Raw genomic sequence first — 18204 nt, 5'->3', positions numbered from 1 at the left:
TAACAGGGTGGAGGGCGGGGCCGGGTGGTGATTCTGCACACCCGGTCCCTTATCAGGCTAATTAAGCCACCGAGAGGGATAAAGGCCTACTGCGGATGGTGGTGCAACAGAGAGAAATTGTTTATGGGCAGCTGTCCATCGTGTGTGTTTGTGTCTTTTTGTTCAGTTTTATATTAAAACTATTATTTATATTGTCAAGCCAGTTCTCGCCTCCTCCTTTCCCTTATATCCTTTACACCATAATTTACAGCAGGTATGCTCATAGTTCTATGGAATGAGATCTACTTTTTCTTCATGTTATTGCAATTGCAATTGTATTGTCTACCATGTACAATAAAGGCGATACCAAAATTTCAGTAGTGGGTAGTGAAATTTGACGATTCTCAATACCACAACAAATAATAAAACTAACTAATATGTTAATTATGGAAGAATGGTTTCAAGTTTTTAAGTAATTATTCAAGACTAGTAAACAGTCAGTAATAAAATAACAATAAAAAGCAGCAAGGAATTAAAATAGATAAAGAATAATAGAACGAAAAATACAAATGAAGAAAATTCTGTGCTTTTTAACAGCTTTAGAAGTTTTTAATAGCAATAAGCTATCAAGTATTCAAGTAAAATTCTGAATGAAATGCAACATAAAACTACTACTGGTCAAGAGCAGTGAGCGTCTTCTCGGTTTCTTGTTACAGTTGTTTGATTATTGTGACACCTGGGACTTTTGCCCTAGCGGCCACCAGAGGTTGCTAGGAGTTTAGAGACTTTTACTTTGTAGTTCTGTGTATTCCTTGTATTATCAAGTGATATGGTTCCCTCATGCTCACGTATCTTGTTCTCAATGGTTTATTGTTTTGTTAACTTGTTGTCAGTTCTGTTTTGTTATTGGTTCCTGTTTAGGACTCTTGTCATTTGTTTCCTTTGTCAGGCATTTCCCTTGTCAGTGTATTTAAGCACTCTTATTTGCATTAGTCCCTGGTCGTGTATTGTCGGTTGTAACTCTGTTTCTATGTCTAGTCAAGTAAAGCCAAGTCATTTATGTTTGTTTTGTTTATTAGCACTGTAAATTAAACTGCACTTGGGTTCACACTTCAGTTACTTCGTCTCCATCTGTTCCTGTCTTCAGCCTGCCAGAATTTTACAATTATGACACACTACACTAGACGGCAGCAGGTCTATTAACTTACATTTATACTTACAACTCCGACATTTTAATAAAAATCCACTTTTTTCTACACTGTTTATGTTGACTTTACACATCTCTGTGTTTACATGAATACCTCACCAAGACGGGCATTTTGGCAGAATTTTGCAATGTATTTGACCATTGAGGCACGCATTAGAGAAACCATTTTCGGAACACGCGCATGTTCAACACACACACATACGCCACCTGTCATTAAAAACAGGGTGTAGCTGTTACTAGATCACTAGTGAATGATAAAATTACGTACTCTGGATTATTTTCAACACCAGAATAAGAATATTATCTTTCTAATAAGTGACATAGGCCTAGGCTATCACAAATATAGCCAGTTATTTTTTCGTTATTGACGTTTTAATCAGTCTGCTTGTCTGGTCGGGTAAGTTTCACTTGTACCTTCAAAAATCCACTTCCGGAATCCGGAAAAGCATTAATGTTGAGCCCTGATTAAATATTAAATTCAATATTCTACGATAACAATTTTTTCTTCTGCAGCATAGCTCCTAAAGTAAATGTACATTGTTTTAAAGGAGTTCGAGTTTCTTTTTGGACTTACTGTCCAACTGACACCTAGGGGCATAGATGTAGCATCTGTGCCCCTTTTTTTGACCACAAGCGTAAAAATTACACACTCAAAATTCAATGGCTGTAGTTCATCACTCCATTTTATCACAGGCATAATTGTAGTCAAAGTAGACACTTGTAAATGTTTTGTCCAAAAGAAACACAATGGAGCTAAAGCCACAAGTCTTATAATGTTCTATTTCAAATTTGAGCGTAATGACTGAAATATTTTTTTTTTTAATGAAACAATTAAACATTTTCCAAGACAATTTTATGTGATTATGGCAACACATAGCATTAGCCTATAACATTAGTTAAATGAATGCAGAATGGTAAACATGACAATTACACATTATCTAGTGCATACTGTATATCTTCTAGTCATAATCGAGTTGTTATAACAGTGTCTTTTGCTAATATCATGTGGTTTACATTCATAAAATCAGCCAGAAAGCAGATTATGTATAGAATAACCGGCGTGCACCTGATAGCAGATGCGCAGCTCTTCTGCAGTGACAGCTCCAGAACTATAAATAAACATATACAAATATCAGAGACCGCATGAAATTAGAGACAAATTATATATTTTTGTAATCGTCTATTTATTTACAACATGTCTCATCAGTCAAATCAATAGTTTTAGCCTTAATACAGAGTTTCTAAGGCTAATATCCTAATGTGGTCTGATGTGCGGAAGTCCCTGTCATGTGGGCACTGAAATTCACACTCAGTCACGGGCGGATCTAGGGGAAGGGCCACAGGGGCAATGGTCCCAGCTGAAATCTGATTGGCCCTTTCAGTGCCCCTGTCCTGAAAAAGCATTTGTCAAAACAAAAAAAAATATTAATGTTGCTTATTTGCATACTCCTGTAGCTAAACCGAAATGTCCAAGCAACATCATGTATGCAGGTACAGCATACTGTTTTGATAGAAACATTTGTGTGAATTACAGTAGACCTCGGGCCAGGAGTGCTACGTTAAAAGAAGTTCAACTTATACATCTCAAAATATGTCTCGAGACCCCTGTGTATTGCCTGTTTCTCATCGCAAGCAAAAGCATCAACATGCAGTGACACAGAAGTGAAGCACACATCTGAAGCACAGTTAAACAGGTACTGCACTAAAATGTTGCATTTGTGCTTAGATTAAAAATCAAATGTATCTGGGAGACACAACGTGCCATCCTTTCTTTACGCACTTTATTATGTTTTATTATTATGCAGTGACACACTAGTCAGTCACAATTAGTGATTGACGTATGTTCTCATGAAAACTTCCCTTGAAATCTAAACACAAGTGATCACAGGAGACACATTTGAGCAACCAGGTTTCTGTCGGACAACACAGTTAGTTGACTACATGGGTCTTCCTGCTTCTTTGACACGCGCAACACTTACGCGGTGAACTTAACAAAAGCACTTTGAAATGCATTAGAATTCTATTTATCAACACAACTGTTTGCAAAATAGCCATTAATAAAGCAATGGAAAACAATGTAGTTAAAAAAATTTTTTTTAGGTATTTGGAAGTTCCACATGCAGTCATAGTTTCCATCCAAGTTACAAATGACATTTTTGCAAAAATTTAGAATATCGCAAAACAACATCACGTCACATAATTCTGTGAATGCTATGCACATTCCTCATTCTTTTGTCTTGTGGATCTATAAGATATTTTCCAAAAGTGTCAATTAACCTGCTCTTCCACATAGTTCACATTTGTATTCAACTTCAGACCAGAGCAAAAGCATTGATTTCGGTATGCCGGTTAGTCCAGTTATGAATTGATTATTTAGTCAAATTACTTTTTGATGTGCATCTTGTATTCCTATTTAAATGATAGGAGTTTATTTGGTAAATGTGTTTCCATCAATATAAGAAGGTTATATTCTGCAAATTGTGGTTTGGGTTTTGTTCTATGTTAATTATGCCTTTTGAATGCAAATGTGGCATTCCTCCTCATGCAAAATAGACTTACTTATAGTTAAGTTTGAAATGGTCCACAGTGCCTCACTCCATTTTATAATGTATGGCCGTTATCACAGGAAAAAACATAATTTAGTTTATTTTATTGTACAGAACCGCAGCTCTGCTATGCTGTCAGTCTATGTGAGCCAGTAAGCATCTCTCTCCCCGCAGATGCAGAATGAAACAGGCTTTACTGATGGAGTAACCTGTGTTTGTCACCTGGAATTATTGTTATTATTACAATATAGATATCTGCATTGGGTGTCTGATACCTTAAAGGGATAATTCACCCAAAAATGAAAATTCTTTCATCATATATTCATCAGTGACGTGCGGTGATGTCTTAAAGAGGCTAGGCACTGAGTTATGAAAGCCAGATTACCTGATTTATTGTTTAAGCTAATAATACGTAATAACAGTGAACGTTACACACAAGCGCGGCATATCAAGAAATGTACAAATCAGGATGTATATCGTGTACTCTCTCTCTCTCTCTCTCTCTCTCTCTCTCTCACGCACACACACACACACACACACACACACACACAAGTGCGTAAACAGTGAACGTTATGCATTTATCAGATCCTTCAAAACCTCTCGGTTTTCCTTTACCTTTTCATTGTGGTAGGTTATATTCAGCTTCCTTTGCTCGTCAAGTGCAAGGTCGATCCAAGATTTTCCAAAGGTTTTCAGTGTAATTTGACACTGGATGTGAGCTGACGACTTTTCATGCTTGGTTAAAGCTGCGGGCAGGTTGTTCAAATCACAATATCCCGCTGAAGTCCAAACAGTCTGACTGGTTGAAAAAAGCAGGCAGGGATAGCAGTACAGCCGCTGATTGTTAGCGCAGCCACATAGCCAATCTTTTCTTACATACCAATCAGTTTGAAATGATCGGATAATTTTTGGGCCCTTTTGCTGTACTAGTCCATCTAAGGCTGGCGTAGACCTCCCTCTTGCAATTAACTCCTATTTGGAATTAAAATCGAGCTTGGAAAAATTTCTTAATTCCGTGATTACGGCTTGTGCTGTCATTTTGAATTTTGCGGGATTAGGCATGTACGCTAGCTGTGGTGTAATGACGTTAGCTACGCAAATGTCCAGGAATATCTCGATTTTAATTGGTCCATGTCTGATACGTAACGGAGATGATTACGGGCATAACATATTTACGTCAAAAGGCACAGCAGATTTGTGCTTTTTGCCGTACATGTTAAAGAATACAGGATCGAAGTGCGCATGCGCAACATGGGTTTTCCGCTTGTCGTCTGCAATGAATGGACCGTAAAAGCACTGCTTATTCTACCATTTGTTTTTAGTTGATTATGCGTAACTGCTACATTTGTCATCATAAAGTCTAAACAACTGGAATAACACACATATTGCATGTATAAATCACAAGAATAAAAAGTAAAAATCCAAATACAAGTTTATTATTAAACATTTTATTTTTGAATTTTGGCAGGGTAGGCAGTGCCTAGTTTGCCTACCCAGACCGCACGTCAGTGATATTCATCCTCGCGCCATCCCAGATGTGTATGACTTACTTTCTTCCGTAGAACAAAAACAAAGATTTTTAGAAGAACATTTTAGCTCTGTAGGTCCTTACAATGCAAGATTTGTTAATATAGATTCATTATTAGTTTATATTTTGCAATTTGAGGTTTGGATTCTGTTCCGTGTACATTTATTATAATTTGGATTTAAATGTGATCATTTAAAATACAATTTTATTATAAACATTTTTCATTTGTTGTCAAAGAACCTCTGTAGAATTGATGGTTATTAAATGAGTTTATCAGAGCATGTAAAATAATGTAACAAAATTATGCAAGTATTGATAAGTTTGTTTTTACATTCCTTGGGTATTAGGTCATTTATTCAGATTTCAAGAGCATAGACTCATGTTGAAGCATTACACATTTGGCCCCTCTCTGCACACTGTGGCCCCCTCTTTTAAAAATGTCTAGATCTACCCCTGCACTCAGTCATGATTCATTTAATCCATGAGTGACAAATAAATGAGAAGTATTCGGCTGGTCATGTGATCCTAACATGGCAGCCCCCATTAGGGGACCTTCTTCATGTAGAACAGTAGTTCTCAACCTTTTTTTGATGAACACCCCCCTTCTTCATTCCCTTAACCCCCCACCCCTCCCCCCTCCCCCCTCCCCCTCCACACACACACTAATTCTGTGACATAATTTTAAAAGCTGAAAATTTGTGTTACAAAAAAAGAAGAAAAAACAAACACAAAACTCAATATTTGTATTATTTGCTTAATTTGCTCGATGCAACTTCATAATTTTAATGTTTTGTTAATAAATTCAGTAGGCTCATGCATCATGAATGTGAGACCAAATATTGCATTTCTTAAATTTATGCAGATGGAGGGCTATATCCATGCCTACATTTTTTTAATGCAAATACTGAAACTAATAATAAAAGGGGTATTGTTATTATATTTAAAAAATAATTGAAAAGACCAATAATATTGCATATTTTGTCCACTGAAATGCTCATTCTACATTACAGCATTGATTTTGAGTTGGATGTAGATGTCGATTTACCGGTATCAACATCAGTATGGTTATCTATAACATCTATAAAAAATAAAAAAAATTTAACACCTAATTTATGTCAATAAATTATTCTAACAGTGTGACTAAGTTTCATCAGGTTCTTATTGATTCAAATGAATCATCTTTTGAAATTTCTGAAAGTTATAAAAATGTAAAAGTTGTAACAAAAAATGTGTATATTCCCTCACTCCCCTAATGTAGCCTATGAAAATTTTTATAGAGCTGAAGTAGTAATATGATCATATGTATTATTAATATTTTAGAATATGGTGTCGCCCCTGTTATAGGCTATTCAGATTATTTCAGTTGTTTTCACATTTTAAAAGTTTAAGGCTAAATTACTTACTTTTTATACATTAGGCTTCTTTAACTAAATTAATATGAATGCAGTGATCAATTTGGATTTTTCTAGTAATTACAAAATGCCAATTTGGTAAGCCAGGCTCTGCTCCACTGATGAATGGCATCAAAGTACAGAGCAGAGGGTTGGGAGGTTGGGACAGCAGCGCTCATTAAAATTTCACACTTCAAGATGATGCAATAGACAATTTATCTTGCATTGTTTGGATCTAAGATTGACATCACTTAGTATGCAAGCCATTTTACCTGCAACACAGAGTGTCCGATTGGGCTGTTCTCTGCAACTTCTGCATCGTAGGATGATTTTTCAAATTTGGGAGCATTGTCGTTGGCATCAGCGATCACAACCCTCAGCAAGGCACTGCTGTAGCGAGGTGGATTGCCACCATCTACAGCTTTGATGGTGAGGTCATAGGAGTCTTTCAGCTCTCGATCAAGGCTTCCCAATACAATCAGCTGAGGCAATTTTTCACCACGGTCTTCTGCAACCTGCAGACCAAAGGGTGCTACAGCCTCTGGTCCTGCTGTTAAGGTGTAGTCAGCTACTCCATTCCTCTCCGTGTCTTTGTCAGTGGCCAGCGGAATTGAGAAGAGTGCCCCCATGTGGGTGTTCTCTGGAACTGAGAGGGTGAGGACAGGTGAGGGAAACTGTGGTGTGTTATCATTGATATCCTGTACCTCAATCCTTCCCTCTATCAGCCGTGGACTCTGATTTTGAATAAGGTCTGTGACCGACACCTCAAACTCTAGAAAGCAAGGCTTGCCTTTATTGCGACAATCCTTCAGTGTCTCTCTGTCTATGGGGATCTCAGTGGTAAAGATATCCCCAGTCTTGCCATCCACCCGCAAGTAGGGAGCGCCCACCTCTAGTTTGTACAGGTGTCCAGTGTCTGGTAGGCCCTGGTCTGCCGCCAGGCTGCCAATGAGCGTGCTGGGAGGCTGTTCCTCATGCACATGGTAGAGAATGCCACCCACTGCACCACTCAACAAGTCCAGTAGCAGTCCCCACAGCAGAAATGACACCACAGGGAGATCCATGAGCCCTCGGAGAGGTAACACCTCAGCCTGCAAAACAGTGTGAAAAACAGGTTATATCATAAACAAGTGCGTCAAGCAGTATTCTCTTCAGTAAACATAGAGAAACAAACTTTGTTGTATTTTCTTTTACTTTACAGTGAGGGACTAGCTGAGGGTGAAACAGAATTCACAAACTGCACACTGTTTTGTGAGCACATTATGAACACTAAATCCAAGGCTAAGAGTTGTAAAAGCTCTCCGGAAAATGCTTCTTCCCCAGACACCACTTAATGCCTCCTCTCTCGTTATCCTACATTATTTATCATCCTCATTTTTGAGAAGATGATTACTTGTACATAAAAAACGGAAAAGCAGACCTACTATACCACGTTCATTCAAAAAGGTGTTTGCTACCATGACAAACTGATTTATCTTCCTCTGACATTTTGCTAAATCATAATGTTTTCAACTTCAGTTAATGATTCAGAAGCACACTGTTCCAAAAAGGATTTTTTTCCCCACCTTAAATATGGAAGTTCAATAATCCCTGTTAATATCGTACAGGAAAATGATAATTATCACCATTTTGAATGCATGTCCAAGCTAAGCTGCTTTTGAAAATTAATGAGTTAGAACAAGCAATAAGACACTTCTTAATGGGCTTTTTAATAAGAAGGTATAGGTTACTGTTAGGCTCAAAAACAACAGCTCAGCAAGCTTTGTACTATTTATTACATTTAAACCCTTCTTATAAGCAGTTTATAAAATACATTCGTCAACGTATGCTTAATCCAATGCATATTCACTGCCAGTGATGGGGCTATTATGCTGGATGACTTCCCTTTAATGAAGGTTACACTCATTTGATTGGCCCATAACATAAAATTAGCAGTTTCTCAATGCAAGTTGCTGATGAGACAAAAGGTAGGAAGAATGCTAACATAGCAAAGGAACCATTCAGCATAACAGGATGTAAAATATCCCCACTCTCTAAAACTCTGGTATAATAAGAAGCTGTACTCCCAGGTCACAGTGCACCTGCAGGCCAGCCCTTATCTTAAAGTACAGATTTACTCAAGACAGATGATAAATCTCTGTCCCATCAAGGCTCAGAAATGTCAGGCTAATTTACACACTGTAATGCTCATGTTTGATTTTCAACCTGCTAGGCCTCCTCATTAATCACTAGCCTCACTATTTTAGCATCTGCTTTGATCCATGTTCCCCTGGCTCACAGTTTTTTCTCTTTTAAGCATCACATGGTTTTAGAGTTTAATTGTTTCCTGAGCGAGAATATCTATTGTTGTGACTTTAAAGAGCAGTGGACAGTTTATTGAGCAGTACCACATAACGCAGTGGTCTTTGAAGAACCCTGTATGTTTATGTATGCAAAACATCCATGTAACATCTAGAATGGAGCATGAGTCAAACCCGAATCAATACAGGCTATGCAAGTGGCCATGATTCAAAGGAAAGTAAATAAGTTTTATACAAAATAGCTAAACACAAGAATGCATAGAAATCCAATCAGAAATTCAATTCCTCCATATCTGTTAAGATTGGGAGTGCAGCGTATTGATGCACTAATTGCCCAGGTATTGATGTGTCCTCTTTTTTTGCATTTGCAGGGCAGCTTCCTGTCGATTTGGCTGTGCTGATATTGTGTAGGGTAAAAACATGATTAGGGACTGTGGCATAAAGCACAGTTTCTTAAAACCTAGGCAATAACTTTCACTCAAGGCAGTGGGGAGGTGAACCCTACAGTAATTCAGTTACACTGGAATAGTGGAGCTAATAGGATATTTGAAACTACTCATAACGTTGAGGATATGTTGGCCTATGAAGAAGACATGAATTATGTCCTAATGGAGAAAATTACATTAAGTGACTTTTTTGTTCTTGGAACCTTTAGGTTTTTCGCAAAATTTTGTAGGCTTTTAGGGCTTTAAGAGACGGTCATAAATTTGTCGAAGGAATGGTTTGTGTTGATAACCCAAACAAAAACTGCACACGACCAAGGGACTTTAGGCTAGTTTTAGTGAATTTACACCCCAAAAACTGTTCACAGAGAAGTAAAACTAGTTCTGTTTGTTGAGGAAACAAGTGTAAGGGTAATGTTTTCTTGCTTAAAAAAAAAAAAAAAAACAATTTAAAGCCACTTGACAGATTGTAAGAGCCATTCTGTTTTTTGTTTTTTTTTGCATTCTCTCAGCAGCCATAACAAATTGACATGGATTCATCCATTGATCCAACAGATCGTAATAATAGTAATACAAATTTAAAACACAGCCACACTCTTTAGATAAGGGACTCTTCAAACAACCCAAGAGCATAAGTTCTTCAACTCATCTTGATAAGACAAACACTTAAACTATTTATGTGCTGTTGATTTTAAACTATTCAGAGTGCCTGACGAAAAAAGGGTTATTGTAATAGCTGTGAACTAAAGTGTAAGCTTCAGAAAATATGTGGATGAAAACATTAAATACATCAGTTGGTTGCATGCTGTGAAGAGGCAACACAGAGAACATATGTTCACTATGGACTGCCTCGCTAGTGAATGGTGGTAACAACCTAGAATTTCTAAATGAATCAAGCAGATACGCTGGCAGTCAAAAGTTTGGAATAATGTACTGATTTTGCTCTTATGTAAAGTAATTGATACTTTCATTCACCAAAGTGGCATTCAACTGATCACAATGTATAGTCAGCACATTAATAACATGACAAATTACTATTACAATTTGAAAAACAATTTCAGAACTTCTTAAAAAAATCCTCCATGTGCAGCAATGACAGTTTAGCAGATTATTGCCATTCTAGCTGTCTGTTTGCCCAGATACTCAGGTGACATTTCACCCCACACTTCCTGTAACACTTGCCGTAGATGTGGCTGTCTTATCGGGCACTTCTCACTCACTTTACAGTCTAGCTTATCCCACAAAAGTTATTTTGTTATCTGTTCCAATATCTGTGTTTCTTTGACCACTCTTTTTGTTTTTCTGTTTCAAAATTTGCTTTTTCTTTGCAATTGTTCCCATAAGGCTGCACCCCTGAGTCTTCTCTTTACTTTTGTACATTAAACTGGTGTTGAGCGGGTAGAATTCAATGAAGCTGTCAGCTGAGGACATGTGAGGTGTCTATTTCTCAAACTAGAGACTCTGATGTACTTATCCTCTTGTTTAGGTGTACATCTAGGCCACATCTGTTTCTGTCCTTATTAGAGTCAGTTGTCCTTTGTATTTGAAGACTGTAGTGTACACCTGTGTATGAAATCTTCAGTTTTTTGGTAATTTCAAGCATTGTATAGCCTTCATTCCTCAAAACAATGATTAACAGATGAGTTTCTAGAGAAAGCTTTTTCTTGATGGCCATTTTTTACCTAATATTAACCTTAAGACATGCCAGTCTATTTCATAATGTGGCAACTCAAAAGAAATAAAATAATAAAAAATAAAGACAATGTTAAGCTTAATTTAACAAACCAAATAGCTTTCAACTGTGTTTGATATAATGGTAAGTGATTTTTCTATTCCTAAATTAGCAATTTAGCATGATTACTCAAGGATAGGGTGTTGTGATGATGGCTGCTGGTCTAGATTTGATCAAAAACTACTTTTTCAAATAGTGATGGGTCTGTATTTTACATCAGTAATGTCCTGACTATAATTTGTGATCAGTTGAATGCCACTTTGGTGAATTAAAGTACCGATTTCCTTCCGAAACAGCAAAATTTGTACATTATTCCAAACTTTTGGCCTCCAGTTTAAGTGTTTCATTCTTATACCGCTCTGAAAATATTCAGTAGGCTGTTGAAATAAACACAAGAACTTTCAGATAGAAACCTCAGTTGTACATGGCAAGCATCGCTTCCACTGCACAAGATGTCTGCAACAATTAAAAAAATGAGCAAGCATGAAATCAAGCCTAAAGTTCTTAAGTCATTTTTGCTCTGCTCTTGAGACTAATAGTTCATGCAGACATTTTATTTTCCCTGAAGTATTGTGACCTTTTATTTTTCTGCAGTGCTGTAAATCATCTGTTATCACATTCATTCAGGTTCAACAGGTTTAGCATTTCGGCTCAGCCTAATTATATCATTTACCCATATTATTACCATCACTCTATGGACAAACCCTTTGTAATATTACAGGTAAATAAATGAATGCAGCGACTGGAATGCATGGCTATTTAAGACTTTGAGGTGAGAGTCCTGGACTAACAGAAATTTTTACATAAACTTATTAAGAATGCTATCATGAGACATACAGTAAGTAAAAGATGTGTGTGTGTGTGTGTGTGTGTGTGTGTGTGTGTGTGTGTGTGTGTGTGTGTGTGTGTGTGTGAAAGCTTTATTATTGTTATTATTATTATTGATATATTATTTACTAAAACATAACTACAATTGTTATCATGCATCTGCCTTGGAGGTAAAATGTTAAACTAATATTTAAAGATGTTTTAGTATCTTAAATCTCACTTTATATGTGTACATCACTTTCCCCTGTAGCTCAGAGGGGTTTGTGGGTGGAGATGGTAGATGGGGGAATCCTGTAATCAGCCTTACAGGGATTTGACCAAACATTGATCCTGCTGTTGACCCAGCCAACCCAGATAGGCGCTCCACTGCGATTTCGTTTATGTCTGCTATATCTACAGCACAGTAGAACAAAATCCGCCGCTGGGAAGCGAGATATTAGCGAAAATTATATTTGATATATTACATGACGTAGGCTACAGTAACGCCGGTTCGCGGCATACATTCAACTGGTCGTTGATCACCTGTCTTTATTGCAGCGAAATCCTTACGAGTGAATGTTTGGCACTTCACAAAATACGTGCAAGCATCTCTGCAGAATGCGTATAGCTACTTATTTGACATACTAATATCATTCAGTAAGAATCTGAAATTCGCATCGCACAGAAAGAATTTAAGAGCTGCGACAAACAAGTGTCTTTTTTTTTTGTTTGTTTTTTTGTCATTTGTAAACTAATATGCCCAATCGATCCTGGACCACATTAATAAACCCCATCCGAATTTGGGCATTTCATACATAATTTCGGAATAATAAAGGACTGAGACCCAATTCACAATCATAATAAAATAAAAACCTAGTTTCTGCAATGGCACAGAAGCGTGTATCGAATATTTAAATGTGACCCAATCGGCATATGGAGCATTCCATTCCGTTTTATTCATTTTTTTTCCCCCAGTCACTTCAATAAAGTTCGTTGCCTACCTTCGTCGATCACTCTTTTTGTCTGCTCTCCAGATCCCTGCGTCTCAACCGAGACCGAGGCTTCTTGTCTGGGTACTACAGATGATGTTCGAGGTAACACAGACCCCCTACACCCCTTGTTTAAAGAATCCAGACATCAAGAAAACATAAAATCCTTTCGTTGGAAAATAGTCCATAAGTGGCCGCGCTATTTCTCCACGCCATTCCCACGACTCCGCGTCAGTTTGATAACGTCGACACTCATTTAACTGATAATAAATGAGAAATTCCGGCTGCAGAAAGGAATTAAAATGTCACTGGTTGTTTTTCAATATAAACTGTTCTACAACGGACAACATCCCCAGTTTTCAGTCCATAAATCCTCAACTCATACGACGTATTTTTAGACAAGGGTTAGGGGTTCTCAGAATTTGATAGTGCTCCTCGTTACTCAGTTATTGGCAGAATTATATCTTAATTAACCGGAAATAATCCAGTACACGGCAGAACGTGTGGACTGATTGGTGTCCCCTTCGTTTTCCTCAGAAGTAGACTATTAACGCAGTTTTGGCACCGAATCTTCTCCGCACAGGGTTAATCCTGCGTGCATTTCTATGCATGTAAGAGAGTGAGTGATGTGATTTTTCAGCACCGCGCGCTGTTCCTCTCTTGCTGCGCGTGCAGACGGACGCGGGAAGCGCGAGGAGGTGGGGCTCTCAAACCCGCGAGCCACAGGCTGTTTGACGGAAGGCGCGATTAGGTTAAGAAAACACTAAACACTGTTTAAAATATAAATGACCCATATCTTCTTTTATTGTTTTCATCGTGCTTCATTTTGTGTAGGCTATGTACTTGCATCCCTCAGCAGAGCTTATTTTTGCAAAACCTTTTGTCATCTTTTTTTGTTTTATCAGTTATGGTTGAAATTATAAGGAGGACATCAAGTATTTATTGCATCAGATTATTCCAAGAGGTCGCCTCGCCTGTAGAGCTCTGCTCGTTGTGTCGTTACTTTGTCGTGCATGGATCATAATCCTGAGCATTTGGGTCGTAAAATGTGACGAGTATTGATCGTGTTGGAATCGCATCCAATGAGCAAACACACTGTCGCATTCAACAGTTAAGAGCCGAATGGGGTATGCTATATGTAGGGCGCTCTTTGCTCTTTTGGCGCCACCCACGGGCGATTGGAGGCACAAACGTCTGGCGTGTTCACGTTGCCTCTAATCCAGTGTCTCCCAAACCACTGTGCCGCGGCAGACTGGTGTGCTGTGGAAAATTATTAAATTCCACAAAATAAATAAATGCATGAAAAAAAAAAAATATATATATATAAAATCAGGGATCCAAACACCTCACCTTTCGGAGAAATTCGTTTTTAAACCACAATCGGGCACTTTTGTGATTGTGAAGAGCAGTGATTTATGTGCAAAAGTGACTGATATTTATATGCATTTAGAGTCTTGAACAAGACTCGCGTCAGCGCTGCAGAATACATTGAAGTCTATGAAGTGACGTCACACCAAAGTATTTTTCCACACACACGTTTTTGCTTCATCGTTAATGTCTTTGAGAGAACATAGCAACAATAAATATTTTAAAACTTTCCAAATTTGTGAAGAGACATTGAATGTCTCATAATTTAGTTTGATTAAATGTTACCTTATCATTTAAGAATAGACCCCAGTTATTGAACTCATTTAAATTCACCAAGAAAACGAACTTTACAAGGATGAACGAACATTATTAAAACTCAAAATTATTATTATTTGTCTGTTATTGTAGTCTTTTCTGATAAAAGCCATGCTCATCAGTTTAAATAGGCTACTGTAGGAAAATGATTCCATAGATCTGCTTTGTGTTTATCATTCTTATATTGAAGTAAGTAGATTTGTATCCATGCAAGTTTTAATAAAGGAGAAGGTAAGGACATTATTGAAACTCACAATTACTAGATTGTATAGAATAATAGTATTATACTATAGTATTATATAGTATTATAATATTAGTATTGTTGTCTTTTTGGATGAAAAATAATACTCAGGTCATGAACGACTCAAAATGATTCACTGACTCACTCATAGCACATAAGACACTCATTTGTTGCCACCTAGTGACATTTCCAGAAGGGGTTACTGAACTAATCAACAAATAAAATTGAACAAATTTGTAAAACAGAAGCAAGCCTCACCAAAGTATTCTTTATTTTGCAGCTAAATCTGCACAATTGTAAATTGAAAGTAATTTGAATCACTAAAATAGCTGGAATTTGTGTTTTTAGCTTATTCTTTAAAAAATATCCCTAGAAAAATGTTTCATGGACCAGTGATTGTCATACCTTTTTGCCCCTCATGAGTTTGCATCCTTGTTTTTTGTTGTAGCATTGCAAGAACAAATCTACAAATTAGAAAATAAGCACATTTGTTGTTTTTTTTTTCATTACCCAATTAGCGCTCTTGTCACCTGTGACCTCACACAGCGTAGCCCAGCTTGACTTGTTTTTCTTTTTTTTTTTTTGCATAGCCAAATTTTAAAGACAGAAAAAATGGACAAGTTCATGAAAAGGAAACATATTGACGATGGTTAGCCTAAGTAGGATAGTGGTGTGCCGTAGAATGTTATATTTGTAAAAAGTGTGCCGTGGCATAAAAAAGGTTGGGAAACACTGCTCTAATCTACCCCATAAATCCACTTCCCTTCACCCACGCATGATACATATACAAATATGCACTCAAAGGGCTAGTGTTGCAGTTCTCATTCTGAAGGATGCTAAATTGGATAACAATTGGTGTGAAGAGCAAGACCTCATCCCTGACCTCTAACACACTATAAAACGAGAGTATCATGAATGAATGGAGATGTATAATGCTCAGTAGCATGAATGAAAACATTTGCAAAAAAAGGCTGCTGTTCAACATCTACATCATGTAGATTAATTTAATGTTTAAATGTGGGTAGATGGGCCCAAAACATGACAAAAGGGATCAAGAAGAATATAAATAAGCATTTTTGTCTTGTGTCACAATGTCTAAAACTACTCATTCTGGCTCAGTACAAGTTAAGCTCAATCGACAGCATTTGTGGCATAATGTTGATTACCACAAAAAATTAGTTGGACTCATTCCTTCTTTTCTTCCAAAACAAAGAAGAAAAAATCTGGCTTCCAGTGAGGCACTTACAATGGAAGTGAATGGGGGCCAATCTGTGAACATTAAAATACTCACTATTTCAAAATATAGCCACAAGGCATAAACAATATGCATGTTAACGTGATTTTAGTGTGATAAAATCACTTACTAACCTTTTCTGTTTAAAGTTATAGCAAATTTTACAACTTCGTTGCATGATGATGTAATTTCAACAAACACTAAAATGACTGTAACAATGACGATTTAAGCAACTTAACAATTCAGTTAATACATGAATTTTAACAGAAGAATTAATGTAAATGCTTTTATAAAATTATAAGCTTCATGTTTCTACCTTTAAACCGTCCAATAATTGACCCAATTCACTTCCACTATAAGTGCCTCGCTGTAACTCAGATTTGTGCTTTTTAGTCAAAACTATTTTTTGTGGTAAACAACATTATGCCACAAATGCTGATAATTGAGCTTAACTTGTATTGAACCTGGAATATTCCTTTAAGAGTCATGAAAATAATAGGATGTCATTAAAACATTTGAACTGTCTTGATTGTATATTGAGATTTAGTTATTCTGTCATCATGGAGTTAGGCTATAAACTAAAGTTCAGGAGAATGTTCATCAATTATAACACACGTGTTTATAAAAGGCTGCTTATCACACAATTCTTCTGGTATTCCTCCACCATCCCAACTCCACTGCTATTTCTATTCATTTCTATTGTAGTTTGCCTATATCAAATAAGTAGTTCAGGGGGCAATTCAGCGCTTGTGTTTTGAAAATCAGTTTACCTTCATCTCAATCATGGTTTGACATAAACTTGAGATCCACTCTTGTGAAAATATTTAACCAATCTGTAATGTTTAAAAATAATGCAACTGTGATGTTAAGGTAAAAAATGACCCATATAGAATACAATAGATTTGTGGTAGATTTACAGCAGGCTCATCTATTAATTCTGAACAGGAAACCACATTGAAATTCAGCATTATTTACACCCAGATCAGATTTGACTGCACATAAAAGATGCAAAAAAAGTTTGACATTGCATATACATAGATAAGTATTATACAAATCTTTTAACATATTCAATTAGTCAATTCTGAAGAGAACCAAAAGGCCTTTTGAGCAAACTAAAGATTAAGGTTAGTTTTTCACTGTTTGTAACTCTTAAACGGGTCAAAATGACCCAAAAATAACAGGAGGGTTAAAGATTCTTCAGCGTGTTTATCTTGAGACGCTGCTTCTTTTGCAACATATCTTGTGAATAAATACTCTAGTACCTTAAAAATTGTTCTGCCAAGGCTTTTATTGACTGTCTTGTGATCAATAGAGCAGAAAGTAGAGGCTGCTATGCTTAATTCGGTGTTTATGTTCCAAAACGGAAGATTCAACCTGATATTTTTAGCCTTGTAGTTGCCAATACTGTAGATGTTTCCTGCACTGGATGTAACAGCATGGCACCTGATGTTGACTGTTAAATGCATGCAGCTACCACCAGCCAAGAAGAGGCCTGTATAAAAGAAAAAGAGCAGGCAGTTTGTCCTTTGGAAAGAGCGCAAAAGATACTTGAGATTTTTTTGGGTTTGAAACCACACATTTTATTATTTCCACCATTCTCTAGGTGCTTTATACAAGCTCAATAAAAGTAGAATTCTGTATAGCTTAATCAGAAGCAATAACCTGGACATTATTATAAAATGCACATCAGTATGTATAATGTTGTATCATTTTTTTATCAAAGTCCATCTTTATGTAGTCATATTTTATAATAAATCGACCTAATTATCAGAGAGACAGATACGCTTTTTCAAGCCACATCTACCTGGTCTCTGTGCAGACATCAAATCTGATCTCTGGCGAACAGTGGTGGCAGAACCCAGGAGCTTCTAGAGCGGCACACTGCAACAGAGCCCAGAGCCCGGCCCTCAGGGACTTCTGCCTTTCTGCCAGGCACTCTGAAGGCAGCCTCTTTCAAAAAGTTCCAGTGTGTGAGTCTTTCTCTTTCCTCCACCAGTCTCTCATTAGCAGCAAACAAACAGCTGTCGGGTTACCTCTCCTGGGCTCTCATTAAGCAGTGCCAATCATTCCCAAGCCCGTTGCGAGCAAATCAAAGTGCAGCTACTGCCAAAGTAGTGCCCGCCT

The 18204-nt window shown here is 37.1% G+C and overlaps 1 protein-coding gene across 1 annotated transcript in view; it reads right to left on the bottom strand.

The window, feature by feature from the left end:
- LOC127637129 (protocadherin-1-like) overlaps nucleotides 1-13490 on the bottom strand; it is a 133584-nt gene extending 120094 nt beyond the window's left edge. Inside the window, exons 1-2 of the mRNA XM_052118051.1 lie at nucleotides 12935-13490; nucleotides 6924-7742 (exon numbers count right to left, since the gene is read on the bottom strand). Coding sequence (XP_051974011.1) covers nucleotides 6924-7715 — 792 coding nt within the window. The 5' untranslated portion in view covers nucleotides 7716-7742; nucleotides 12935-13490. The remainder of the gene's footprint in view (nucleotides 1-6923; nucleotides 7743-12934) is intronic.
- Nucleotides 13491-18204: the final 4714 nt, after the last annotated feature.

This window comes from Xyrauchen texanus, chromosome 44, assembly GCF_025860055.1.
Source record: "Xyrauchen texanus isolate HMW12.3.18 chromosome 44, RBS_HiC_50CHRs, whole genome shotgun sequence".
Classification (NCBI taxonomy): Eukaryota; Metazoa; Chordata; class Actinopteri; order Cypriniformes; family Catostomidae; genus Xyrauchen; species Xyrauchen texanus.
This window is presented reverse-complemented; position numbering and strand designations above follow the sequence as displayed.